Genomic DNA, 27,991 nt, shown 5'->3' with positions numbered 1-27,991 from the left:
TTTTTTTTTTCCTCCTCCTCGGCGGTGCGTTTGGTTGTGAGTCGGCGAGTCCCGGCGGTGGTGGTGAAATCGGAGAGGGGCCTTACACAGAGGGGAATGCAGGACTGCAATGGAGCACAATGCAATACAGGTAACGCCGTAATATCGAGCTCATAAATGTCATTTTCTGGGGCCCGGCTCGGGTTCGTTTTTTGAACGGGGCGACGCGTGAATATTTTCCGCATCCGATCGCGTCAATTCCGGGGCTTTTCGGGGCTTTATTTCATTCAGTTCGGCCGCGTCGTATTGATTGTTTTGCCAACCGGGGAGAGTTGGAGCTGACTGCAATTACAACTTTATCCAGGCAACTTTTCCTCCCCCCCCCATGGCTCGGCATAAGGCGGCTGATATATTGCGATTTCTAACCGGGGACACCGAGCCCCGAGCCCTCGCCGTCCGCCGGGGCTCGACTCGCCCTCGCTCCCACGCTCAAAATCACTTTGATATTGGGGATATTTTCGCTGTGTTAATGATTAATTTCTTTGTGTCGTGTCGCCAGTCTCTCCCTCTCTGCCTCCCTCTCTCTCTCCGGCTTCAGCTTTTGGCTACCAACCCCCACCCGAGAGAGTTGAAAACATTAGCCAAATAAAATTACATTTTTTGGCGTCGTGCCTGCTTTAAAATACCCCCAAACTTTTTCTCGGGCTCGTCCACGTATTTGACCCGAAATGGGACGAGCTCGGGCTTGTGTGGTCAAAATCGCTTCTTTATCGACGCCACGTAAAAAAAAAAAAAATTCTCTTAGTTAAGATTGTGATAATTGTCGACGAGGTGGAGCAACATTAGCGTCGGATTTTTTTATTTATTTTATTTATTTATTTTGTAACATGTTGCCAGCCCTTCGACACGTCGTCTCCGGCAGTTGTGGCGAGAAAGCCTTTGCATTTTAAAAAAATAAAAATGTAAATTAAAAATGCAGAGTTTGTTGCTTATGGAAATATCGTACGGGGCGCGAGCGCGAGGGCACTTCGCATCAATGCAACAAAGTATTAATTTGGACAGCCATGTTTTTTTTGTTTTGTTACTGAACAGTCGTAGGAAATGCTTTGATATAAAAAATGCAGCTTGTGTTTTTTGTTTTTTTCTCCCCCCTCCCTCCGCAATATCGACTTTTTTATTCGTAATATTTTGTCATTCCCTTTGTTCAAAGTACAATAACAGGATATGGCCAAGGTCGACCCTGTCGCGTGGTTGCCATTTAGATTAATTCATGTATTTATTATGCTAGCAGGGGACATTTTATTATTGATATCGCCTTTTCACTCCCTCCCTCCCTCCCTCCTCCCTCTTCCCTTTTTTTTTTTTTTTTTGTGTGATTTTTTTTTTTTGTGTTGCTTGCGTCGCGAGTATCTTTATCTACGTGTTGTCGTAGAAAATGACGGGTTGCCATTTCAAAGTCTCGTGTGCATTCATTTTAGACACAGGGGCTGTCTCAAGGCTCATATTATAGCCTATGTTTTTCTTTTTTCTTTTTTCTTTTTTATAGGTGCAGTGACCCATTTCCACCGCTAGGCTGAGCTCTGCTACATGTGGTTCTCCTTCAAAAAGCCACACAGGCATTATGCAAACACATTTCGCACGGTTGACAACATTTCCGCATTAAAAAAAATACAAATATCTATATAAATACATACTTGTGCTTTTAATCCTATTTGTATCGAGAAATGTCGTTGTTTTGCTTAGTAATGGACATCAATATGTTCTGATAACATGCTATTTTTGGCATTTTCCTGCGGCTGGTTCTATGTAGGCCAAAATCATACATTATAAAAGCACTATTGGAGAGGCCTGCCTTTGGGGAAAGTGGTTTGTGGTCAATTTGATGGAATTCCATGGCAGGTTAGATATAAATATCATCAACAAATCTTTTCATCCACTAATATTTTTAAGTGACATATGTTAAATTGACTTTTTTGTTTTGTTTTAGCTTTGATGTTCGTGTTTTATGTATTTTTTTTAGTCTCCTGTTATGCGTATGCTGGGCAGTTTGGCAAAAACTATCCCAATACATCCCAATATCAAACTTTTTTCTTTATAGTTGTGCCTTTCACTTGTAAGATTCAGTTTTTTGTGCTTGTCGTATATTGGTGTTAATTGGCCGGTGTGATTTTTCAATTTTCTCGATGATAAACACATAAGTATTAATTATGCTTGAACGCTTTTTTATAGCACATTTTGCAAACATGTAAAAAATAATAATAATTAAGGGTGTGAATTGAATTGTTGGCTCTGCTGCTTATGTTAACTTGGACTTGTAGTCAAATCAAAATGGCAAAGGAATTGCAGTGAAGTGCTGGCATTATTAATCGAATGCTGGTATGTCCTCTGCAGAGAACCAAATGTCCTTACAGAGCCATGCAGTACTCTGTTACTGTTTTGTGGTTTTATCACACAGTAGGCCTACTCTTCACTTTTTAGGAAGTATTATTTTTGAATTAAACTTTGGATTGCCCTTCTCCCTGAGCAAACATGTGACAGAAGTTTTGATATTTTAGATAATTTAAAGTTGAAGTAATGTTGTTGCTTTAAAGACATACTCAATATTTTGGATGTTTTACCCGTGTCTTGGTTGTTCTGCACAAAAACAGCTAATGTGTAGTTCTACAAACATGTGCTGAAATGCAAGTGCGTCTTATATTAGTTTAGCAGTTCATATTTCAGTTCTCTCTCTCAAGCGTTGATGCCTCTGGATGTGTTTACAACATGGAAACTCAATCTTTAATTTGAAAAAAAGTGCACGGCGTATGTTTTCAAGTCAGTGCAGATCATCGTTTGATCACTAAATTAGTCGATGACCTTTTCAAAACTGAAATGGCGGCTTCGGCTCTCATCCAAAAGGCTTCGTCAGCAAGTCAGGTGGACTAGATCAGTGGTTCTCAACCCTGTGGGGGTTGGGAGAAAAATGTGTGGGTTGCCAGATCATGTAGATAAAAAAAAAAGAATGCCTTATTATAATGTGATTGTAGCCGGTGTGTGCTACTTTACTGTGTTATTATTTCTTCTTTATATTATTATGTTCAGCCATTTGTATTTTTCCTTCCTTCCTTTTTTTAAGGGTCACACAGTTTCCCACGATGTGACCCAACAGCAGGATGAAATAAGATGCATACATACGGGCGGGAGTCACTAACCGCAAATTATTATAATGGCGGTCGCGGCTCCAAAAGTTTGAGAACCACTGGACTAGATAAAGACCACTGGGAGGGGTTGGCTTAAGCCCCTCCCCTTTATTCAAAGCCTACTCTCAACTTTTGTTCTCTCACTAACCCTACTCTCGCAGCTGATCACTGCTCATGACCGCTCTGTCCTGGGCTGAGTCTATCGATTATTTTTACGATTAATCGCTTGGCTGTGAATGGTGTATGAAAATGTTATTTAAAAAAAAGAAAATGATCACATAAAGCTTAAGTGGCGCCGCTTGAGGACATGTTGCTGCAGTAAATTTAAAGTGAATGTTTGTTGGAGGCTCTTGAAGTTAATTCTGCTTCTGATTGTATTAGACACAGACAGATATTCATGAAATTTACAATGTACAAAAACTACATACACTAACTTGAAAATCAAAATAGGTTTTCATCAAAATGCTACGTTTTCATGTCATTGTTGCTCTATTTGAGTCTGTGTGAACGAGTTAGTAGTTTCAGACTATTTCAATCATCGATTAGTTGTTTCAGCTCTGTTTGAATCCCGGCTCCCGCAGGTGCTACTGTCGTGTCCTTGGGCAAGACTCTTCACCCGCCCGTGTTTGAATGTAGTGTGTGAGTGTTTGGTTGGTGGTCATGTTGGGGCTCAATGGCGCAGATTGGCTGTCTCATAGTCAGTCTACCCCTGGGCAGCCGTGGCCACATCAGTAGCTTTCCTTAAGTCTGGAGAGAATGAATAATGACGTGTGTAGCACTTTAAGAAACTTGTCAGCACACGCTTGTGAAGTGCAATACAAGTGAAAGCCAATATTATTTTGAAATGAAGTCAAAACGACAGCATTTTGATTCGGGACGCAACAATTCACTTTAATCAACATTCGATATGTATTTCAAAACCAAGGTCACAGTTTTGATTTTCGATTTAATTTGTGCTGAAGAAAGTTTTTTTTTTCTCCAATAAAATATACATTTAATTTTGATAAAAGCAACGTGATGTTTGGCGTAGCTTTGATAAGAACGCACGTTGTTGAAACATCGTATCATTTTAAAAGTGAAGTGTGTGCTCTCCCATTCCTGCACACACACAGTGGAATATTCCTCATGAGAATATAACTGTTCCTCCTGATCCAACTGCAGATTAACAACTGAACCTGCCCCCATCTCAGTCAAACACTTAATCAATACAAAGAAATGCTGCAAACATTCCCAAAATGGCCGCTCCCTGTAACTCCCAGTTTCTACTTAAACCCGGGTCCCGACGGTTGTGGCGAGTAATCCTGCAGCCGAAGCTATTGTGTCCATTTATTTGTGCCAAAGTGAAGCATATTTTTAGTTTCATGAATCATTTATGACTTCTTCTCACGGCAATGGGGAATAACCGTTTAATGTTGTGTTTAAGTGTTGCGGCTTACAGTTATCACTTTTTTGATATTTTATTGAAGGGGACTTAGTTTTGCAATTCCTTTTTAAATATAAATCAGGATTAAGTTGAAACCTGTCCAGGATCACTGACATTTAAAGTAAATCCAGACGTGACCTCCAAAACTTAAAAGCTCGTTTCCTATGATCCATTTTTAAATTTCACAAACCAGAAATGTGTCAACTTCCTTTTTGTTTATAGCAAGGAAACATCATTCTCTGCTCTTGGTTATAGCTGATGTGGGAACAGTTTAACATGAATTGGTGGCATATATTTTAATTTGTTGCTGTGTCATGTTTTACAGAAGCCTTTAAGCGTCCTTGGCACAATACAGTTAAAGAAGTTTGCACACATTTGCAAAGTAAGTAGTGGCAGCAAAAAAAACAACAACAAACCTCTTCTATCCAAATAAGCTTGTGTCTCGACCGGTGAAGTTTCAGAACCCACTTCCAACAAGCTGCGACCCAAAGAAGAGTCTAAGTGAACTATTTACAATATTTTTCGTTTTTATTGATCCGATAATTGGGCTCAGAGAAGCCGGCGATACCGAGTCCGACACCACAGCGTGTGAATGAAAACAATAGCCCTGCCACACAGTTGTTATGCTCAATTAGATGTTTGATTCTGCCAATGCTCCACTCTAAAGACTAAAAGAAGGCAACAAAAAAAGTGAAAAATGCATATGCTGTGATTATTGGAGGTTTTGGTGTCGGCCTATCAATATCAAATTGCAATCAAAGTTTCGTCTGCTGTTGTAACCAAACCTCAAGAGGCTTTTTTTCTTCTGTCTTTGGCGTTTGAGAGATAAACCGATCAGAATCGATCTCAGGTTCAGCTACAACAGATAAAAGCTTCCATAAAGCAGTTACTTAAAGGGACTAAAAGGAATTTAAAAATTTAAAAATTAAGTATTTTCCTCCCCCTACATGTTCCAGCCATGTCCTAATGTGTAGAATGAGCTCAGACCTGTTCACCACAACTGCCTCTAAAATCCTGTACGGTCACTCAAAAATGTGTCACTTCGGCCCAAATTGCCGTCATGCACGAGTTTAATATAGAAGGTGCAGTTACACGTATGGCCTGAGGTGGCAGTAGTGAGTATAAAATGGCGAACTTGCATCTAGCCCGTTTAAGTGTTTTAGACAGACGCTTTCTGATTCCATCCCAGATTTGTTTTAGTCACGTGGCTGTCCCCCAGAGGTACTCTCTGAATATCGGGGCAAGGTGGAAGCTGAACTCCTCCAAAAGAGGGCGCTGTCCACATAAACCCAAGTACTTTTGAAAGCAGATGATTGTGTATTGTTCTAATGTGGGGGAGTTTGAGGCAGAATCTGTAACGGGACCCAGCCCAATGCATGACCTAATTGGGTGTTTTGTTTGGAAGTTTTTAAAGAATTGACTATATTTCGCACATTTTTAGAGTTTTCTAACAGGCATTTGATCTCTGATTTGTTTAGTAATATCGTCTTCAAAATCATAGCCAGAGGTTCTTTGCCGGAGGGCCGGATTTGGCCCGCGGACCTGAAGTTGCCTACCCCTGGTGTATGGGATCAGTGGACTTTGTCGGCCTTTTTTTATTTTTTATACTTCCACATTGTTGTGCTTCTGCCTCCCTGTTGTTTTCATTCAATTTCATGAATCATTCAACAACTGTCCCAACTCATCTCTGCCTTTGGCTTTCGGCTACTTCCGCACGTCATTTATGGAGCAATATTATTTATCATTTGAAATACGTTTTTATATGTTTATTGAAATTTCCGGCTCTTTTGACTGACAACAGGCCAGTGATGCAGTGAAACTGTTTCCCATGAGCTCGTTTTGGTGAATATCTGACTGGGCCTATCCTCAGGAACTATCCTATCAGAAGTTGACGAAGTCTTATCAAAACCTCACAAAGTGCTGGTTTTATTTATTTTTCATTCATATTCGATATGTTGTCACAGGGATAATCTCCCGTCTGATCTGTTTTTGCTTTTGTCAAAGTGGTTTATCTAATAAAGCGGCTGAAATTTAAGTTGTGTTTGAGTGATTCGTCCCACTTTTCTTACCAGGCGAAAACTGGGGAAACTGGTTTTGAGGTTGGAGTTTATTTCGGATCCTGGCTTTAGGCTCATTCTCATGTAACCGGTCGACCTGCTGCTGATATTTGGGATGAACATCCAATTTAAGCTTCAGTCAGTTCACGGTGTAGCGGTACTTTTTAGACACATTAACATTTGAGAGACTGAAGTACGGACTAATTAAAGAATCCCGTGCATTTCAGAAGTTGTTTGTAAAGGTCTGAACTACGGGGTTGGCAGGATATAATTGTAATCAAAATTGCAATTTGAATAGTTGCCAGTGGTACAGTCTGGAATTATTCAGGCGGTGCAATATCAGTTTACAGATGTCAAAGCGTCACAAGGTGTGGCCTGACATGGGGGAAGAAAAGTAGCACTGTTTTTTTGTCACTGTCGTCACTAGATGTGTTTTTTTTCCGGCAGACTACAAACAGATTTAGCTAATTCAAAATAGAGGTAAGATTTTATGCCTGAGACCGAGGGCCGAGATGTCACGCATGAGAGTCAGGTTGGGGTCGGGCTTCAATACGTTTTTATTTGATTATTAATGAATAATATCATTATTATCTCTAATAAAAGTATGAGCTATAGGTTTGGTGTATTTTTAGTATCACTTTCAGAGTTCATTTGGTCAGACACTAAGATTACAGATGTTTCAGTGTTTCAGCCGCCATCTGCAGGCTCGGTTAATAGAGTTTGGGAATGTCCACAGTTACCATGGAGATCCGCCATCTTTGCAGCTGTTAGCATACATTTCCATAGACTAGCATTAGCTAAAAACAGTATAAAAAGTGGAGAAAAAACCAGTGGAACGACTCCGTTAGCTGCTGAGTTACTGCTGGTAAATACATCTAACGCACTGTGGTGTCCAAGTGTTTTAATGTGAACAATAACTCCAGTATTTTCACTTTTAAAACCTCCATTAGTTTACAATGGCTGCTAATCCCATAATGCTTAGCGATATGACGTCACATTCCCGAACTCTATTGGCTGGGTTTGGGTCGGGCTGGGCTTTCTGCCAGGCCTGGGTCGGGTTGGGTCGGGCTGGATTTTTCAGGCCCTCAGGCCCCCCTTCATCTCACCTCTAATTCAAATCGGATCCGTGTAAAGTTTTTGACTCTTTGTTACAGTAGAAAATGCAAATTTTCCAGTTGAAGCAAAAAAACTGCCCTTCAAAGCTAGCTGCATGCTACATGCTAACAGCTATTGCCTGTTAAAGTGCATATGACAGGGTTTAATGATTTAGAAAATGACTTATTTAAATGGATAACATCTGTTGTAAGTAATAATTGTCATTTAATTTCAGTGAAGCAGCAATTTCAGTGGGCAGAAAAGTTAATGGTTCCATAGACACATTTCCCATTGACAAAACATGGTCGACAGTTTAGAAATGGTTTGCCTCTATATATGTCACTTCCTGTCTGTGTCCAATAAGGAAGTGAAACTATAAACATCACAAAAATGCTGGGTCAAATCTTTAGCAAACTCTTGAATATGATTGTGCGAACTGTTTTCTTATGTGTCATATGCAGTTTAAATACGTCGAGTCCTGATCCAAATACATTCCAACCCACTGGAGAAATGGCTTTTTGTGTGTCAAGCCCAAGCAGTTCAAATGTGAGCTGTTAAACCACATCGTTCCTCTCTGCATCTTTATTTAGGAGGAAATCATTTCGCATTTGTTGAAGTCATTTTCTGACATATCCAGTGTACATTTTGAAAGGGGTGTTCCCAGGGAGAGCCTCGTGACCCACTGAAAATGGTCCTGTGGCTCACTTGTGGGTCCTGACCACCAGTTGAGAAACGACTGCTTTTAGACGTCCGCTTGTTTAGAATGACATAAATCTGTTTGTTATATTGGGGGGGGGGGGTGCGCATGACGTTAGTATTGTAAACTATCAGTAAACTAGTTTCCGTGCCTTTTGGGGGGTTTCTATTTCTAGCATACTTTTCCTTCATGCAGCTTCTATGTGAGCAGTTTTTTATGCTGAACAGAACAATGTGAGATTAAACTCTGGACCTGTGTCTGTTCATTTACTCAGATTAAGGATTATTAAAGGCCCCTTGAAGCCCCCAATATTACAACATGTGCTTTAAGCTACAAGTGCAGCCCGGACCAAGGACTTTCTTGCTGTGAGACTGGGCACTACGTGGATTTCAGTATATGTTTGTCGAGGTCTCAGGTAAAGGGTTGGCAAGTTTTACACATAATAAGCCCACAGTGAGGACATTATATCACTGAAATAATTGCAGCGTCATAGATTTGAGCAGAACATGCCTGACCTTGAGCCGTGGGAGTTGTTTGACCCACACTGGTATTTTTATAGTATTTGAGCCATTCTGATGCGTTTTTATATTTTCCACCTGATGCGAGTCATACTTCACTCTTCTCTCTCTGTGACCTCTGTCTCATGTTCACTGGTCACTTCCTGTCTGGCCTTTTCATGCCTTTTCACGCCGCACCAATGGTTCCTGTTGTTGGAGTGTTTAGAGCCGCCCCCAAAACTTAAAAAATAAAATAAAATGTGACAAAAGTGACAGGGGTCAGGCTGCCACTATAAAGCGCTTGCACTGTTTTGAGCTTCAAGGGAAAAAATGTCACCGTAGCAACCTTTTAACCTCTTAACTCCTTCCATAACCGAGCACATTTTCTCCAGTTCAGCTTTACTCAAATCTGAAAGCTTCTTGATTGGAGCTGATAGCCTACAGGCCAGTGTAACGCCTCATTTCAAAGCTACTTTTTGTCACATTTTTGTTTGTTTTTTATCACTTTTTTTGTCACTTTTTTTGCCGCTTTTATGTCACTTTTTTGTTGCCTGTTTTGTTGCGTTTTGGTTGCCTGCTTTGATGTTTTGTCACTTTTTTGCCACTTTTTTGTTTTTTTTATCACGTTTTTGTCACTTTTTTGCCCGTTTTGTTGTCTGTTTTGTCACTTTTTTTGTCACTTTTTTGCTGCTTTTTTGTTGCCCGTTTTGTTGCTTTTTTTATCACTTTTTTTGTCACCTGTTCTGTCGTGTTTTTTTATCACGGTTTTGTCAACTGTTTTGTCGTGGTTTTATTTTTTGTCACGCTTTTGTCACTTTTTGTTGCCTGTTTTGCTGTTTTGTCACTTTTTTTGCCACTTTTTTGGTTTTCTTATCACGTTTTTGTCACTTTGTTGCCCGTTTTGTTGTGTTTTTGTTGCTTTTTTTATCACTTTTTTGTCACCTGTTCTGTCGTGTTTTTTATCACGTTTTTGTCACCTGTTTTGTCGTGGTTTTATTTTTTGTCACACTTTTGTCACTTTTTGTTGCCTGTTTTGTCACTTTGTCACTTTTTTTGTCCCTTTTTTTGCCGCTTTTATGTTTTTTGTTGCCTGTTTTTGTTGCGTTTTCCATCCTCCATAAATAGGTCTCGTTTTTGTCGCTGTTTTGATGTTTTTCCCAAGTCGCTTTTAGATTTGGGGAAGGCTGAACTGGAGAACATGTGCTCGGCTCTGGCGAGGGCTAAGAGGTTAAAGTGACAGGCTGTAAGTTTGCAAAGCGATGACTGACAGAGAGAAATTTGAAGATAAACGATCAAATTCCCTCCATCTTTAACCAGAAAGCCCTTCTTAGTTTGGGAAATGAGGAGCGCAGGGACAGAATTGTCAAAAGGTAAATCAAGCTCCTCCCCCTCCCCTCCTGATTGGACCAGACAGGCTGGCTCACAGGAAAAGCTCGTGTCATTGGTCAACGCAGGAGGATACTAGACTCTGATTAGTCGCTGAGATCTGGGAAAGATGGACATTGCAAAAAAATATATATATATATTATTACTTACTTTACAGCAAAATGCAAAACCAGGTGGTCGATTTTGCACATTTTATTAAATTTGTAAAACATTTAGACTTCCAGACTATCACTTTAAGTTTGATATATTGAGGCAAGAATATATTACGCTTAAAGATTTTTACTGAAGCCCGTTTTATGCCACCAAAAAATAAGGAAATCATCATAATCTAATCTAAAACATAAAAAAATACAATAGAATGGATCGATATTGAGCTAAAAATATATATGGTGATAAAGTGCAAAGAGTTCAAGTTACCTGTAAGGAGAATAAAAATCTTTCTTTATTGGGACTGGCAGATATAAAAAGGCCATTGTGTAATGATAAAGTTACCCAATAACTGTATTCTGTAAGGATATCTCGTGAGTAGATATCCTTGTGTGTCAGCGCTCGGAGTTAATCTTTAACATTTGAAACTCGGCTCCGTGAAGAAAAACCTAAATTAGTGAGTGTGTGTGAGAAAAAAATTCCTTCCACAATCTGCAGCTCAGACTAAACGGAGCCGGCGTCCCGCTCTGCAGTCCTCGACTCCACTGCTGCACAATCGCCATGTTGTCTGCTTTTAGGCTGATGCTTTTTATATCGGAATTTACTACTGAAAAGAAGTCAATGTAAAGATGGGTTAGAATGACTGAGAAATGTTACAATCCTTGAGAAAAATCACACATAGTTTCCCAAAATGGCTTCTTAAAGGGCCTTTAGAATCGACTTTTCCTTCTTTGTATTATATACTCTTGTCTACAACAGTGTGTTTTCTTCAGTTTCATTCACATGTATCAGGATTATCTTTTTAAAGTCTAACCCCCCCTGAGCTTCATCTGTGAGTGAACGTTGTGCCTCTTGTCTCCGCAGTGGCTGGGTGCTCCCTCCTGTCAGCGAGGCTCCTTCTCCTTCTATAAGAGTGTGGGCAGCAGGACTCGCCCCGATGGACCGCTCCGCACCTTCAGACTGGGGGAGTTCTACTTCATCCGCTGTGGCCCCCAGGAGCCCGTGTGTCTCGCCGAGGTCAGAAACAGTACACGCTTTCCGGAGAGGCCTGTAGAGCCGCATTTTGAGATAACGGTTCGAAATGTAGCACATTTTTCACTTCTTTTGCAAACGCATTTTGTAGCAATCGTTTAATTTTGCAATAACCAATTATATAATACGATACAATGTGCGGTGACGCTATGATGACCGCACATCAACCTCTTACCTTCACCTGAACTGAGCACATTTTCTCCATTTTGCTGTCTAAATAGTGACAAAAACGAGACGAAAATGAAGATGAAAATGCAAAAAAAAGTCTTTCCTGTCAGCGTAGTATTTACTCTCCAAGACAATTAATAAGTAAAAAAATCGTAACTTGCTACTACACCTGCAGCTGCGCTTATGGCCTCTAGGGGGAAGAGTTTCTTAGTACTGCTTTAAGAGCTCCAAAAGCTCTGTTCCACCTGCTGATGTCATGACGTGGTGTCCACCGTCTCCAGGAAGCGTTTTTTTTTTCCACATTTGTAAATGGCCTATGTCATGCAAAATTTGACTTTTTTTTAAAGGTTTTCTACAACTTTAGAATATCAATCCCCCATCGAAAACAGACTTCGACAGGGTTTTGTTTCAAACGCCAGCCCACACTCTGGTTTACGTCAGCAGATTTCCACGAGTTTCCCTGACACCTCCACCAAACCTGTTCTGATCTGTCTGTGGCCAAACTCCCTTCCTCGCGATGAATAGCAAGTTTGCCGACACACAGATGTTTTAGTAAACCTTTAAAGTCCATATATGTTGAACATGTTTGTAGAGGTGTAAAGGAGAGTCAGCAGGGTTTATATAAAACTATAATTGGTGCTTTACAGGAGAGATTTGGAGGTTTTTCTAATTTCTACCTTAACAACTTGATTGCGACCATTCAGATTGCACATCCATTTGGTTTGCCATTAATCTCGCCGTTCTCCAATTTATTTTCAGTTTTCGCCCAGTCAGATCGATGCTAATCCCCTAAAAGCGTGTGTTTGTGTGCGTAAGTAGGTCAGAGCTTATAGATGCTGCTTTATTATTGAGTGGGCCTGCAGAGAAGCTAATTTTAGTGCATTCACTGTCGAGAACAGAGTTTAGTATCGACAGGATTGATCCGTAATGGGAGAGCGTAATGGTCAGATTGTACAGATTTTTTTTTATTATATGAAATTGTATTATGAGATATTATTAAGAGGAAGCTATTTGCTATTTTTCTGACAAACATTGAAAAAGGGATATTGTTTACGGTAATATGAACTGCTAGTCACAAATAAAACATGTAGTTCACCTCCGTTCCTGCTCTGGTTCAGGAAGTAAGCCATGTCATCCAAAACCATAGATTTTCGCGACCGATTCAAATATCAAGAGTTTAAAGGCGCGACAGATGCTGATTGCTTTGTGCTAACTGCTGACCGCAACGCAGATATTTTACAGGAAGGAATGTAACAATTGCTTAATAAAAATACAGCAGAATTCTTGAATAAATTCTGTGTTAATTCTGAATGTGTTTTTTGCTTCTGGAGCCCTGTGTTGAGCTGCATTAGCAAATCTACAACGTACACAAAATGGCTGTCAGCATAAGGATATGTTTGATGGTGGTCAAAACACTGGGTTTTATTACTTGGTGTCAGATTGTTACTTTTTTAAAGGGCTGACGTAATAGCTGTAGACAATACTTACAATGAAATTGTATCTTTCTTTGAAATAGAACGTACAAACCTTGGAGTCCTTTAACCTCTTAACTCCCGCCTGAACCGAGAGCATTTCCTCCAGTTCAGCTTTACCCAAATCCAGTAGGCCAGTGTAACACCTCATTTGAAAGCTAAGATCTACAAAACTCATCTAAATGGATCTTTTTCCTCACATAATCACATTTTTTTGGGGGGGTATTCAACTCCTTTTTGTAACTTTTTTGTATTTTTTTGTATCTTTTTTGGTCATTTTTTGTATTTTTTTGTCACATTTTTGTCATTTTTTTGTCACATTTTTGTCATTTTTTTGTCACTTTTGTCTTTTTTTTTTTTTTTTACTTTTTTTGTCACTTTTTTATCATTTTTCGTCACTTTTTTGTCAAAGTTTTCTCACTTTTTTGTCACATCATTGTTTTTGTCTCAGTTCTGCCTCTATTTTCACACCTTTTTTCCAGAAGCTTTTGGATTGGGGTAAAGCCAAACTGGAGAAAATGTGCTCGGTTAAGAAGGGACTTTAAAGTATTAATCTATAATGTAGATGCCTATTGCTTTTTAATCTGTCTTTGTAGCACTTTGAGATATTTGTATGTAAAGTGCATTAATAACTAAAGGTATTATTCTTGTGTGTAGATGAATATTTTCACCAGTAACTTTGTAGCTTTTTAGAAGACTAAAATTGTGCCCAAATTCCCCTCCCGTTCAAGGACAAAACTCCTTTCTTGTTGGGAGTCTGTGCAGCTGTACTGTCGAATGCCACAGAGTGTGAATTATTTCAAAATGAACAAATCACAAACCCGGATTTATAGAAGTGTAGTAGAAAGTATTATATTTCAAATATAATGGACTGAAAGTAGAACGTTTTTCCCCTGCTTATTAAATTCCGCTAACTCTCATTTAACACAACATAGATACAGACGGCATCTCGTCATAGAAGGGGGCGTGGCTTCGCCGAGGGGGAAAATAGAATCTTTAGAGAAACACAATTTTTCACTCTTTTTAGCCATTTTCTGGTGGAATATCAACTTATTTATCACATAAATAAAGTCAGGTGTAAATCGGGCCCTCATGGATATTTTCTCACAGCAGATTGTTCAGTAGAAGTGAAAAAACGGCAGTTGTAGCTTACGCTAGCTATCCGTTAGCATTAGTCCGATGCTAACATGTAGCATCAAGTTAGCGTTCTCTGTTTTTTATGTATTTATGGGCTGTTGAACCACTTTGCTCCTCCCCATGTCTTTGTTTCTTTATTTAGTGGAAAACTATATTTATATATTTCAGCATATCGTTAGCCACATAGCATAATTGCCAAACTCATTTTTGGTTTGATATTGGAAAACATGTAAAAAGTTTTATAGGAAACACATTGTTTTTCTCTTATTGCCATTTTAACAATACAAAATGACTTAGGCAGTTATGCTATGTGGCTAACGATTTGTCAAAGTAGTTTTTTGAATAATAGAGAAAGTTTAGATTTTCTCCAAGTTGTTTTCCCCCGTAACTGTTTTCAAACATGACCATACATGGGCAATTCCAGAGATGCCGTCTGTATCTATTGTTTCTAAATGTTGTAACGTTTCTTCCTCTCTTCCTCAGGTGACGTTGCTGTGGGAGGACCAGACACAGCGCCACCCGTTGGCCAGTGCCAGACTTTACTTTCTGCCTGAGGACACGCCGAAGGGTCGCACCAGGGACCATGGAGAGGTACGACTACGACCACTATTACTACTATTGCTGATATTGCTAGTACTCCTGTGACTGGTGCTGCTGCTGCTGTTACTGCTATAAGTGCTGGAGGCAAGAGAAAAGCTCTCGCTCTCCTGACTCCAGTCCTCAGGTATATCTATTTTTATATCAAATTAGCACTAAGTGAAATGCAGTGGACACTGGTGGTGCTGTCATGGAGTCTGAATGATAGAGACCGCTGGTCGGTTTGCTAAGTCAGTGGCTCCTAACCTGGGAGTCGCCTGGAATGTCAAGGAGGGGCATCGTCTGGTCAGAGAGTCGGATCATACGAGATTTTATTTGGGAACTACACATGACTGAGAAAGAAAAGACTCTAGATTGTGTTTATTTGTTAGAGATTAATGGTAATTGGCCATTTTTTATCAGAGTAATAAAAAGTGGCGTTCGATCCTGGCGTTAGCAATCCAGCTAGTCTGGGAAACTGTCAGTGTTCGTTAGCCCGCTCAATGTATTCTTTCTAAAACATGGCAAATTGTGAACGATCCAGATGTTTTAAGCGGTTGTCCTCATTTATGTGATTAAAGAATAATAAGTGAAGTTTCTGTGGGATCAGAAACACCTCTAAGAGCCGCTAAACATTATCTTGTACGATAACTGCAAAGGCATGTCGTTGCCATACTTATATACGGACTAGCTAGAACGTTTCATTCTACTGGCTCAGTGTTGGGGGTCACATATTACACATATTATGTAACTAAGGAATATAAGGGACCTATTACTTAAACAACGGTAATATATTTGTGATTACAATTTAAGTCACTCAAGTTCCAAGTGCATTTAAATGGTTTGTGTTGATGTACCAACAAATAATAAGATGCACAACCAAATCAGGTTGGGCACTGGTGAATGAGATCTGCCTTTACATGTTGCTAACATCGTCAAAACAAAACACGAGAGAATGGAGACATCGAAGGGAAAGGAAATGTTTGACTGCACTGCATTATTACTATGTTTAGTTTGTATTTTGTTAAAAGTAAGTAGTGTAGCTCTTTTTTAAACAGCAGTATGTAATACAAACATACAGTATTACTATAATTGTTACTACTAATATGCATATTTTAACAACACTGCCAACAATAGTACCTAGCAACAGGCTCAGATGGTTAAAGGCATTTTCATGATATTTATGTTTAATTGCATTTACGGGGAACTGCGGTTTTGAACTGTGTGGGTCCAGGCTGTCTCGATCACGAGCAGGTGGAGCTTCTATGAAAAAATGGGTGGGAACTAAACGGCTATATCACATCATATCACTGCCACAGAAGTCCCAGATGACTGACTATAATGGCCAGTCCAAACAGACCCCCTCAGACCAGTTACATTAGTGTTTTGGTTTTGTTGTTGTTTCCAGGATGAAGTTTTGGCGGTGTCCAGAAAAATGGTGGTGAAGGTGGAGGACTTGGCGCGGTGGTCGTGTTTAGAGGAGACCAACGGGTGGAAGATCCCATCAAGAACCAACACCCCCAAAACTGCTCCAAACGGGACACACGCAGTCCTCGAGACCACCCAGGACCAAGACGCGACTGCGGACCAGACCGAAGACGCGACTGCGGACCAGACCCGGGACGTGACTGCGGACCAGACCGAAGACACGACTGCGGACCTGACCGAAGGCGTGACTCTGGACCAGACCGAAGGCGTGACTCTGGACCAGACCAAAGGCGTGACTCTGGACCAGACCGAAGGCGTGACTATGGACCAGACCCAAGACGTGACTGCGGACCAGACCCAAGACGTGACTGCGGACCAGACCGAAGACACGACTGCGGACCAGACCGAAGACACGACTGCGGACCAGACCGAAGACACGACTGCGGACCAGACCGAAGACACGACTGCGGACCAGACCGAAGGCACGACTCTGGACCAGACCGAAGGCGTGACTCTGGACCAGACCGAAGGCGTGACTCTGGACCAGACCGAAGGCGTGACTCTGGACCAGACCGAAGGCGTGACTCTGGACCAGACCGAAGGCGTGACTCTGGACCAGACCGAAGGCGTGACGACTCCGGACCAGACCCAAGACGCGACTCCGGACCAGACCCAAGACGCGACTCCGGACCAGACCCAAGACGCGACTCCGGACCAGACCCAAGACGTAACTGTGGAACAGACTGAAGACCCCACCAAAGACCAGATCCAAGAGCGAATCCACAGTCAGATCGAAGACCGCACGGAAGACCAGACCGAGGAGCAGGAAGTGAAAGCTGTGGGGTTGGACACTGAAAAGACGGAGGCAAAGACTGAGGAGGTGGAGCACATGACGGAAGAGGTGGGGTTAAAGGCGGAGGAGGCGGAGCTAAAGATGGACGATTCTGGTTTCAAGAAGGAGGAGGAGGAGGAGGAACTGAAGACCGAGGAGGCGGGTTTAAAGGCAGAGGAGGCAGATCTAAAGTTGGAAGAATCGGGGGTCAAGACCGAGGAGGTGGAGATCAAGGCTGAAGGGGTGGAGCTAAAGACGGAAGGGGTGGAGTTAATGCCAGAAGAGGTGGAGCTAAAGAAAGACGCAGCCGAGGGTAAGAAACTGTGTTGTCTAATAATTATCAGTTTTGAGTAGGGCTAGGTACGATACTATCATGGTGTCGGAAAAAATAAAGTTTACAGAAGAAACTTAAAAAATACTGTACAATAGAAAGTCCATACAAAAGATGAAAGTGCTTTGTTTAAAGTCATCACAGCTTGTGGATAGAAACTGGTGAAACTTGAATGGCGATAAGTAGAACATTGGAGAGAGCGATACCTTTTCCCTGAAGGGAGCATCTCTAAAATAGGAAGCCTGAGGCGTCATTAACAATTTGTAAAGCTCGATTCAAGAGTCTGGCTTTGTGTGTGGCCTCCAGGAGTGACAAAGTGCATTGGTGTAGACAAAAATAAAATAAATATAAAGAAAGTTTTGATGCTTGTTGGTCCAGGGACAGCATTAAAGGAAGTGACTCAGAATAAATTATTTTATATAGATTTTTTTTTTTCTATATTCTGGTTCTAGATCACAAATATTTTAGTATAGGTATTGAAAAATTATCGTTCAAGTATCGTTAAAGAACTGGTATTAAAATAATGGTACCTAGACCTACTTTTGAGGCATTTCTCAAATAGTACGCCTACATCGCCTGACTATCTGACATCTCAAGAGGAAAACTTTAAGGGATAATTCAGGATTTTTGACATAGGGCCTCATTTCCTAGTTATCCAGAGTGTTGCTGATTTCTGGAGATATTTTTTTTGTAATTCAAGCAGTTCTTATGTTTGAAGAGTTTCGTGGCGCTAGGCTAGTGCAAGGCTAGCGCATTTCTACGGTATCAGCTACACTGCATTAAGAACAGTCTGACCCGCTCCACAGAGCACCTGAGGCACTTATAACACCAGACTAACCATATAAATGTCTGTGTCCATAGTCATTTTGCATTTAAAATAACTTATATTTGAGCAGCATCAGCTTCCTGGTTGTATAAGCTACGCAGCGGCGGAGTGATCTACTAGAAAATAGTCCCTCAAAATGCGATCATTCATGTGATGCAGGTCAGTTATATTACAAACATGATTCTATCGACACAGACATTTATATGGTTAGTCTGGTGTTATAAGTGATTTCCCTAGGGGGCACTGTGGAGCGGGCAGTGTAGCTGATACCATAGAAATGCACTAGCCTAGCACAAGCCTAGCGCCACAAAACTCTTCAAATATAAGAACTGCATGAATTACCAAAACAAATATCTCCAGAAATCAGCAACACTCTGGATAACTAGGAAATGAGGCCCTATGTCAAAAATCCTGAAATATCCCTTTAACAAAATGTTTGTAAAATATGCTTTTAAAAGATACAAACATTTATGAGTAATGCTTGATTGTTTATATGCCATTATTCTGATTTATATATGCTTTTATATTCTTCAGTATTTGTGCAGTAGTTTGGTTGTTTGCTCTCTAATACTTGTGTGTGTTTGATATACTGTATGCACAGTACAAGCCTGTGTCTGAGCTGCTCTAATGTAATGTCCTTCAGAGGTGACTCACTGCTGTCTGACACTCTGCCCTCTGCTGGTGGGAAACGGTTTTACTCTAGACGAAATGCAGCCACACACATTCTCTCTATGAAGCAGAAATACCATTGTTTACATGCATGTTTTTGTAATAAATGGATTATTTGTGTGTGGAATGATGTCACAGTTCAGTGCAGATGTATTGTTTGATGTAAAAGCGTGAATATCGTCTCTGGCAGATGTTGCAGGCGGTGGGGCGGACGGCCAGTGGGTGAAGGTGCTCAGTTACCCTCAGTACTGCCGGTACCACTCTCTCCAGAGGAGGACCGTGGGTCAGGCGGCCGGGCTCACGCTCCAGGACCCACTGGTACTGGCTCTGGGCGGCCTCAAGGTGGCGCTGTCCCACACTCGGGTCATGTACTGCAGGGACACCTTCAACCACCCCACGCTGGAGGCCAACGCCTGCTTCTCCTGGCAGTTCAGTGAGTAGAACGAGGCACTGGAACTCATTCACTTAATCACGCCAGGATGAAGGTCTTAAATGTACACGAAGGACACTGCTCCACTAACTTTACTGCGCAGGTTCATCAAAAACACAGAGATGATGGTCTCAAACACATTCAACTGCAGTTTGGTCTGAAATTAGACACAAATATTTGCTCAGAAATGTCCCCGTCGAATCCATTTTAATTTAGAAACCTCATTTCTCTGTTTGAACAAATGGAATGGAATGAAGTCTCACAAAACAAACTCATTTTTGTGGCGACGCTGATGCTCTTGAAATAAGTCAAAAATGTGTCCATGATTTAACCTCATAACCCCCGCCGGAACCAAGTGCATTTCCTCTAGTTCAGCTTTACCCAAATCTACAAAAATCGTTTTCCTCACGCAGTGTTAATTTTGACAACATATTTTAATTTAGTTTTAGTCTTTTGACTAAAATGTAATTTAATTTTAGTCTAGTTTTAGTCGACGAAAGTTGCATGTCAATATAGTCGACTAAATTTAAGACTAATTTAGTCGACTTTGCATTGATAATATTCTTTTAATCATATTTAATCTTGTTCCTCTGCTTCATGGAGCTGCTCCACATGAACAAAGCTCAGAGCTGATCTGATCTGAGGCTCTTTCAGACGGTCAATAGAAGTTTGGATGATTTTAGTCTCTCCCTTTCATTTTTATTTAGTCTTATTTTAGTCGACTAAAATATCTGGACATTTTAGTCATAGTTTTGGTCTCATGAGAAACTTTTAATTTAGTTGTAGTCCAATTTTAGTCGGAAAAAAACAAACACTTTCACTAAAACTAAGACTAAATATTTTAGTCGACGAAATTAACACTGTCCTCACGTCGTTGCCACATTTTCGACGCTTTTTTGTCACTCTTCTGTTGCTCTTTTGTGGCTTTCGGTTGCATATTTTTTGTCACTTATTCATTGCTTTTTTTGTCACGTTTTTGTCGCTCTTTTGTTGCATTACTCAAAGCAGGGGCACATTGACTTATTTCAAGGACATTTTACTTATTCTACATTGCTTTTCGACGTGTGAGCCTGAGCTTCAAGAAGAGCAGACGTGTGAAAGTGAAAAGCACAGGACAAATCCTCCTACAGGGGAAGAAGAAACGTACTTACCAAACCAAACATACACTACAATAACATGAATCCAGAATAGAGCGACACAAAAAGCATGCACAGTTTCTGTTTCAGATCAAGGTACAATTGGTTTTCGTCATATTTATTCAATCATCTCTCCTGTTCCTCCTCAGGATGCCCCTCTCTGAGCCTCAGAGGTCGCCCCCGTAAAAGAAAAGGACGCGACGGTATGGACTCTCCCACCTCCAGCCAACCGGACTCCTGGATCGACCGTATGCAGGTGACTTAACCTCGCCTAAAGCTCCGCATCTGAAGACGGGCCGTGGTGGTTTGGAAGTTGTTTTTAACTCTGTGTTTCTGCCTGCAGGAGAACGTGATGGGCAGCGTGGAGAGCGGCTGCGAGGGCTCCTGGCTGCCTCACCCTGACGAACAGTTCTTCCTGGACCAGCTTTTCTCCTTCATGGACAAACAGGGCATTCCCATCCACAAAGTCCCCAACCTGGGCTTCAAGAAGAGTCAGTACCACTGCACCGTCGGCTCGGTCATTGTTGCTTCTGTTGATACTACGTGTTGCCCCGGGGCAGATAGTTGCTGCAGGCGTCGCCAGGCTTTTCTCTGTTTGGCGTGTTTGCAACAAGTTTGATCAGTGTTCTTGAAGTTACTGGAACAAACAGGGTTCTTTTAATTATAGTCTTTTTATTACTCTAAAGACAAACTTTTACCCCGGGGATCACAGCAAAAAATAAAATAAAGAAACTGAAGCAAATGAGTAAATAAACTGAACAGGATAACAGGCTGTTTTCTGCATTATCCATGTTTTTCTGAACACTGATTACCATTGACATGCCAAGTCCAGCAACTACTGCGTGGATAAATTAGTGGATCGACTGAAGCCCACTTTTGGCCAAAGTGTTCATTATGTGATAAAAGTGCCAAATGTGGCATCCTTGTGTTTCAGTGAAGCCCTTTAGCCGCCTCGCAAATTCAACATCGGTGTCATTTTCAAAAATGGTTTCCATTTATATCCACATTGTCAATAGGCCAGTAAGGATAATGTTTTGTTTCCCAAAAGAAGATGTGTGGACATACACTGGGGATTAGAACAATAATCATACAGTCACATACTTTGGGACAGGATGCTCACATTTGGTGGTCGGAGGGGGTGATGGCACAGACAGCTGCCTCACTTCTGTGAGTCTACCCCCAGGGCAACTGTGGCTTCAATAGTAGCTTACACCACCAAGTGAGAAGTGAATGCAATGTAAAGTGTTTTTGAGTTTTCAGAAAAGCGCCATATAAAACCAATTTATTATTATTACTATTATTACTATTATTACTATTATTAAAATATTCAGAGATGATTAGGGTATAAATACTTCAATAGCATTATTGGGTCTGGTTCTTTCAAACAAACATTTTATTAAAAAAGGAGAAGAGCATTCTTAAATTCTGGTGCTTGTATCATTTGTGCCAAAAGTTAACTTTTTTTGTTTTTGTTTTTTCTGGATTTGTTGGCCTCCTTCAAACCTCCCTTTTTGTCCTTGTATTTTACAGTCAACCTGTTCCTCATGTACTCCATCGTGAAACGCCTCGGAGGATACGATAAGGTGCTCACTATTATCTTTTATCAACATTCTGAATAACCTTGAGTTTAAAATGGTCCTACTTTCAAAAATGCAGGTTGAACAGGACTACGTTGAAATAATTGTGTCGCATTTTGTGCCAAAAATTGTTGAATGAATGAACTTTTAGCCGTATCAATGTTGGTTTGTTTGTGGGGCCTGTCGCTAGCACACAGTGATGAGGGGGAACATTTGTGGATCTCCTGTTTGGACGTTTCTGTCAACAAAAAAACGTGCTTCTCCCTTTTCATAAAAGCAGTAATCTGGACTGGGTTGTTTAGAATTGAAGATGTTACACTTCTAGTCCAAGAGTCTTCTTCAACTGAGCGGCACAGGTGAGGCCTTTCTGTGTGGAGTTTTCATGTTCACCCCGTTGTCTGCATACGTTTCCCCACCATAAAAAAAAACATGTACAATACGGTCTCGTCTGGGGGCCACACCTCCCCTGATAGTGAATAAAACGTAGATTTTCCCTTGTTTGAAAGTCGTGATCAATATCTGTTCACTTTTGAAGTTTTTATTTCGAGCGCCCTCTTCTGGTCAAGAGTTAAACCTGCCCTTAGCTCCACCCGGTTCTTCACCCTACATTTCTGAACAATCCAGTCCAGATGAAAATACTCTCCAATAATACACCTCTTAAGATTTCAGCGTTTAGATTAGAAGTGATCTCAGGCGTACGATGAAATGCTTCACGCTCGTGTGTTTCCAGGTGACGAACGACCGCCTGTGGAAGCTGGTGTACAACGAGCTCGGCGGTTGCCCGGGAAGCACCAGCGCGGCCACCTGCACGCGGCGCCACTACGAGCGCCTCATGCTGCCCTACGAGGAGCATCTCAGGGCGGGGGGCATCGAAATCCGCATCCCAGAATTCAACCTGCCCCCGCGGCCCAAAGGAATGCGAGGCAGGAAACCCGGACGGAAACCAGGTCCGAAGCCCAAAGACAAGAAGCCCACCACGCCCTCGGCTCCCAGGACGGTGAGTGCGACGCGGCTCCGTACACGCTCAACAAACATTAAATCACTGACATGTTGTGCAAAATTGTGCAATTTTACCAAATTTTGCTGCATTTTGATTTTGAGTAATCTTGATCACTTTGGTCGTTTCTACCTCTGCAGCGCTCCAGTCTGCATTTTGTGTATTTTGTTGGGTCATAGAAAGAACACGATATGAACAAGCTGTCACCTTACATGTTAGAACATGTTACCCCTTTTTAAACACAGGATGTAAATACTTCATCGGAGGCGTCTTCTGTGTTTTACAAATGTAGAGGTTCTAGCCTTGAAGCTAAAGGCTAATGTTAATTTGACGTTAAAAAGGCTAACATTAATTTGATGCTATAATAATTTGATGCTAAAACAGGCTAGTGTTAATTTGATGCAAAAAAAAGGCAAACCTTAATTTGATGCTAAAAAAGGCTAATGTTAATTTGTCACTAAAAAGGCTAACGTTCATTTGTCGCTAAAACAAGCTAGCGTTAATTTGTCACAATTTTTTTTTAAAACAAATGAACGTTCGCTGAAAAAACGTCAATTTGTCGCTAAAAAAGGCTAGCGTTCATTTGTCGCTAAAAAAGGCTAGCGTTCATTTGTCGCTAAATCAAGCTAGCGTTCATTTGTTACATTTTAAAAATGTAACAAATTCATTTGTTAGGCTAACAAATGAACGTTCGCCGAAAAAAGACTAATGTTAAGTTGTCGCTAAAAAAGGCTAACGTTCATTTGTCGCTAAAACAAGCTAGCGTTCATTTGTTACATTTAAAAAAAAAAAATTAGGCTAACAAATGAACGTTCGCCGAAAAAAGACTAACGTTAATTTGTTGCTAAAAAAGATAAAAATGCCAAATTTGACACTAGGAACAAAGTTTTATTATATGACCATGACGATGGAGACTGGATATTTGTGCTCATGGATATTGTGCTGCCTGAATGATTGCAGTGGTTGCAATTGTAACCGTTTGAATCGGACTCTGATGGATTGCGTAGCTCTAAAAGACAGACATGTGAATATTCCATGTATTTTTCCATAGGACTTGAAGCCTGTTTGAATAGAACGCACCAGACTGAAAGTAGATAATAAAATCCAAACGTTTCTTGTGCTCAGATTGTGAACCCCGACGGGACGGTGGTGGTGAAGCGCGGCCGTGGGCGTCCTCCGGGAAAGAAGAACAAGGCCACTCTAATCGCTCAGGCCAAACTGCTCGCCCAACAACAAGCCAAAAACAGGACCGCAGCCGGGGAGGGCAAGACCGGACTCAAACCAAGAGGCAGGCCCCCCTCAATACACAGGGTAAGGACTAAACTGCGTTTGTCTGCGCAAAAAGTTCCGCTATAGTCTGCGTTTAGAAACACGAGATCAGGTCCTCTGTCTTTACACCAGATAGGGATTGTTTAAGAGTTATCAGTGACTCATTAAATTGAGCATGAGTAACCCACTACAAAACTACTAAAGCCTTTTCACCTCTTCAACCTCACCTGAACCGCGCATGTTTTCTCCAGTTTGTCATTAACCAATTATTTTTTTTTAAAGCGACAAAATAGGGACAAAAACATTTACGAAAGCGTGACAAAATGCAACAAAAAGTGATGGAAAAACTGGCAAAAATGTGATGAAAATAAAAGTCAAAACAGTGACGAACACGGCAACAATGCAAGGAAAAAGATCTGTTTTGTTGGTCTTAGCTTTCAAATGAGACATTACACTGAACTCAAGAAACCGTTAGATTTGGGTGTGACCAAACTGGAGAAACTGTACTTGGTTATGGTGGGGGTTAAGAGGTTAAAGTTCTGTGCCGGTGTGTGCTGACGAGTGGCTGTGCTTTGTGCTTGTATATAATGTTGTTATAAGTTTTTAAGTTTGTCTTTTTGTGTGTTGACAGGTCCCACCGCTTCACACTCCTCAGCCCATCGCACCTGCGCTCATCCCAGTGAATATGCCCCTCACGCCGGACCTATCCCCGCGCTCAGCCCCCTTCCTCCCTTTCCACCCGAAACCTCAAGACCTCAAAACGGACCGGCCCCAGTGCTCTGCGACCAACAACAGTACCTCCGCTACTACTCCGTATACTACAAATACTACTACTACTACTACTACTACTGCAGTCCCGACTCAGGGCCTGCTCCTCTCCGCTCTCCCCCATCATTTCGTCTCCGGGTTCAGCCCGATCAAAGGTCTTTGCTCGCTGGACGTTTTCCGGAATCGGATCCAAAGAGGGTTGGAAGGCCCTGCTTTGAATCCACAAGATCCATCGCAACACCTACAGCAACAGCAGCAGCCGCCTCATCAAATCGTCTATTCCATCCAACCCAAGATGGCCGAAAATCCTCAGAGCTTATCCCAAAGTCCGGACGCGAATCGCAACAGGCTGCCCCTCCCCCCACTCCGAGTTCTACCCTTAGACCTAGACTGCAGCGTCCAAGTCCGCCAGCTGATGAGAACGCGTTTGGGATCTACCCAGTTCCAGACTTTCACCCGGCGGCTTTCCGAGGCGCTGTCCCAAGACGGCGCTTCCAAGCCGGTCTCGTGCTCGCCCATCACCCCGCCGCCAGAGCAGAACCTCCCGTTGAACCTTAGCAAGAGGCTGCCCGCCGCGAAACGAACACATCCGGACGGGGCGCTGGAGGCCAATCTGAACCTCCAGGAAGGGAAAAGGCAGAAGACGGCGGACGATTTGCGGTCGGGCCACGTGAGCGGGCAGGATGTGAGGATGCAAGAGGAGCCGGCGGATTTGAGCTCTCCGAGCCGGATCCGGGCGTTTCTCCTGGGACTCCCGCCATTCCAGGTCAAGCTGGAGGAGGATCTGAACGGAGCGAGGTTCACCAAGTTCGTTCCCGAATCGCGGCGCATGGAAGTGGAGAATTTGGGGCGGAAAACGCAGGACGACGACGTGATCATTGTGGAAGACGATCGGGACGACGATGACGACGACGAGGAGCAAGAGTCTGTGGTTTTCGTCAAAGAGGAGTTTAACGGCAAAGAGGCGAAAGGCGAGAAAATCCCAGAGGAGAACATGGAGGTTCTGAAGCCGGCCACAGCTTTGGCTTTGGCGCAACACAGCTGACACTTAAAAAAAAATAAAGAATTCAGAAAAGATGAAAGCGAATTTAATATTTTAAAAACTCTAAAACATCTGACAACATGGCGGCGACGCAGATCCGGCATTTCACCTTTCGTCATTTCCTGTTTTGCTTTTGAGAATCTCGGTCTGCGATTGGACGGCAAAAGATAGAGACTTTGGACGACAATCGCACCCGCAACGGATCTTCTTTTTAAATGTTTATTTTCATGATCTTTTGTTCCAGATTTGAAAACACTGCCATAACGTCATCATAATCGATTAAAACACTAATATTAACTCCTAAAATATTAACTAAAAAACGGGATGCTCCGAAGCTGTTCATAGTTTTCTGGTGACATCATTTGAAGGGCCGATCTTCACTGGAGGCACTGCACTGTCCGAAGCACACGCGACGGTTTGTAAAACGTCTCATCCATTTGTTGAACGGAACTGTGAAAATCCACCGTTATGGACGTCAAAGGCAACAAAGTGATAAAGTAACATTTGCCTGAGAGAAAATGTTACACGTTTCCATAGAGATCTTCCATCTTAGCATTAGCATTAGCATTAGCATTAGCATTAGCATTAGCACATAAGATAAAGGGAAGGGAGCGATGGAGCAACTCCTTCCTCCACTGAGCTGCTGGGTACTCGAGTATATCATAAAATAGTTTGATCGAAGCTGTTTTCACACACAATCCCGAGCTTTATATGCAATAAAGGAAACGAAGCAGACATGAATGGTTGTAGCCTGTTTTTAGGCTTTTCCTACGAATGCGTACACCGACTTGCTAAAACAGTGTCCGTTATGGTGAAGCCAGTCCCTGTGCCGAGGCATGTCATGACATTTGTGTAATTTATGTGGTTTCTCCGTTATTAATACATTAAAAGTGGAGGTTTCAACAACAACAAAAAGCTAATGGGGTATAGCATTTAGCTCATAGGCCACTTTTAAGCTCTAATTGTTATCTAAAGTAAAATCTGTACGTGTATGTGTACGTGCCTTGTTGATTTCTGAGCAGTTTTTGACATCATGCTAATGTGGTGTATTTACAACAGCTGAGAAGTTCTGGCTCGTTCATAATATGCAGTGTTTGAATGCTAATCCTAATGGCTCGAGGAAAGAAATACATTAAAACGGCTGTAGAGTTCTGAAAAGCATCCTGAAGTAGCCGCCTTGCTAGCTGTACGCGCATGTCGGATGATACCGCACGCCATTTCGCCTTTTAATTTCTACGCTAGCTACAGCTAACACTTAGCTAACTCTACTGAAAGCTAACGTTATTTCACAGGGACTAGCTCGACACGTTAGAGACGCGTTAGCTCACACCCGTTCTTTCTGATGAGAGTATGTATCGACAAAGCTCAGACATTTGTTTAACTTGAGTAAAAAAGTGCTTCAGACAGTGCAGGAACATTCCCCTGCTAGGCTAGCCTTCCAAGCAAGCGTTGAACCATGGCGCTTGCAAGTATTTTGACCTCCAAGAACGTCTCACAAATGTCCGTTGCTTCACACGGAGGACTCGAAGTGCATTTGTCAGGCGAAAACGCGGCTATGCAAACAGTGCGTCGCCATGGTCGCCTACCTCGTAAATGATGTCGCCGAAAACTATGAATAGGCATCTTCCTTGTACTGTTAGTCCTTAGTGTCAATATAAAACCTCTAGTTATTTTTTTGGAAAAGTGTTAGGTGTTATGGGGCGGCTTCACTTATAGCTTGTTGTGTGAAGCCTATACTACTCTGCTCGTCGAATTATGAAAAATATATAACTGTTTATTTCTTACACACATGTGCCTTAAATTCATTGAAAAGGGAGAGAGACTTTAGTGTTTCCTTTGCC

At 41.7% G+C, this 27,991-nt stretch overlaps 2 protein-coding genes across 2 annotated transcripts; both read left to right on the top strand.

Annotated features, from left to right (window-relative positions):
- LOC306970791 (uncharacterized protein) lies at positions 1-17,149 on the top strand (the record flags this gene model as incomplete). The annotated part of the gene is made up of 5 exons (XM_079566821.1): positions 1-130; positions 11,325-11,477; positions 14,753-14,860; positions 16,254-17,058; positions 17,133-17,149. Exons 1-5 carry the CDS (start codon positions 110-112, stop codon positions 17,147-17,149), a joined length of 1,104 nt encoding a protein of 367 aa, XP_079422947.1. The 5' UTR covers positions 1-109.
- Positions 16,913-26,663, top strand: LOC306970109 (uncharacterized protein). Its single transcript, XM_079565958.1, has 8 exons — positions 16,913-17,418; positions 19,122-19,364; positions 20,647-20,753; positions 20,841-20,988; positions 22,028-22,080; positions 22,805-23,071; positions 24,197-24,382; positions 24,972-26,663. The coding sequence occupies exons 1-8, from the start codon at positions 17,163-17,165 to the stop codon at positions 26,151-26,153; spliced, it is 2,442 nt and encodes an 813-aa protein (XP_079422084.1). The 5' UTR covers positions 16,913-17,162; the 3' UTR covers positions 26,154-26,663.
- Positions 26,664-27,991: the final 1,328 nt, after the last annotated feature.

Source organism: Gobius niger (genome assembly GCF_951799975.1).
Source record: "Gobius niger genome assembly, chromosome: 11".
Lineage (NCBI taxonomy): Eukaryota > Metazoa > Chordata > Actinopteri > Gobiiformes > Gobiidae > Gobius > Gobius niger.
Note: the sequence above shows the minus strand (reverse complement) of the source record. Positions and strands in the feature narration are given on the sequence as shown.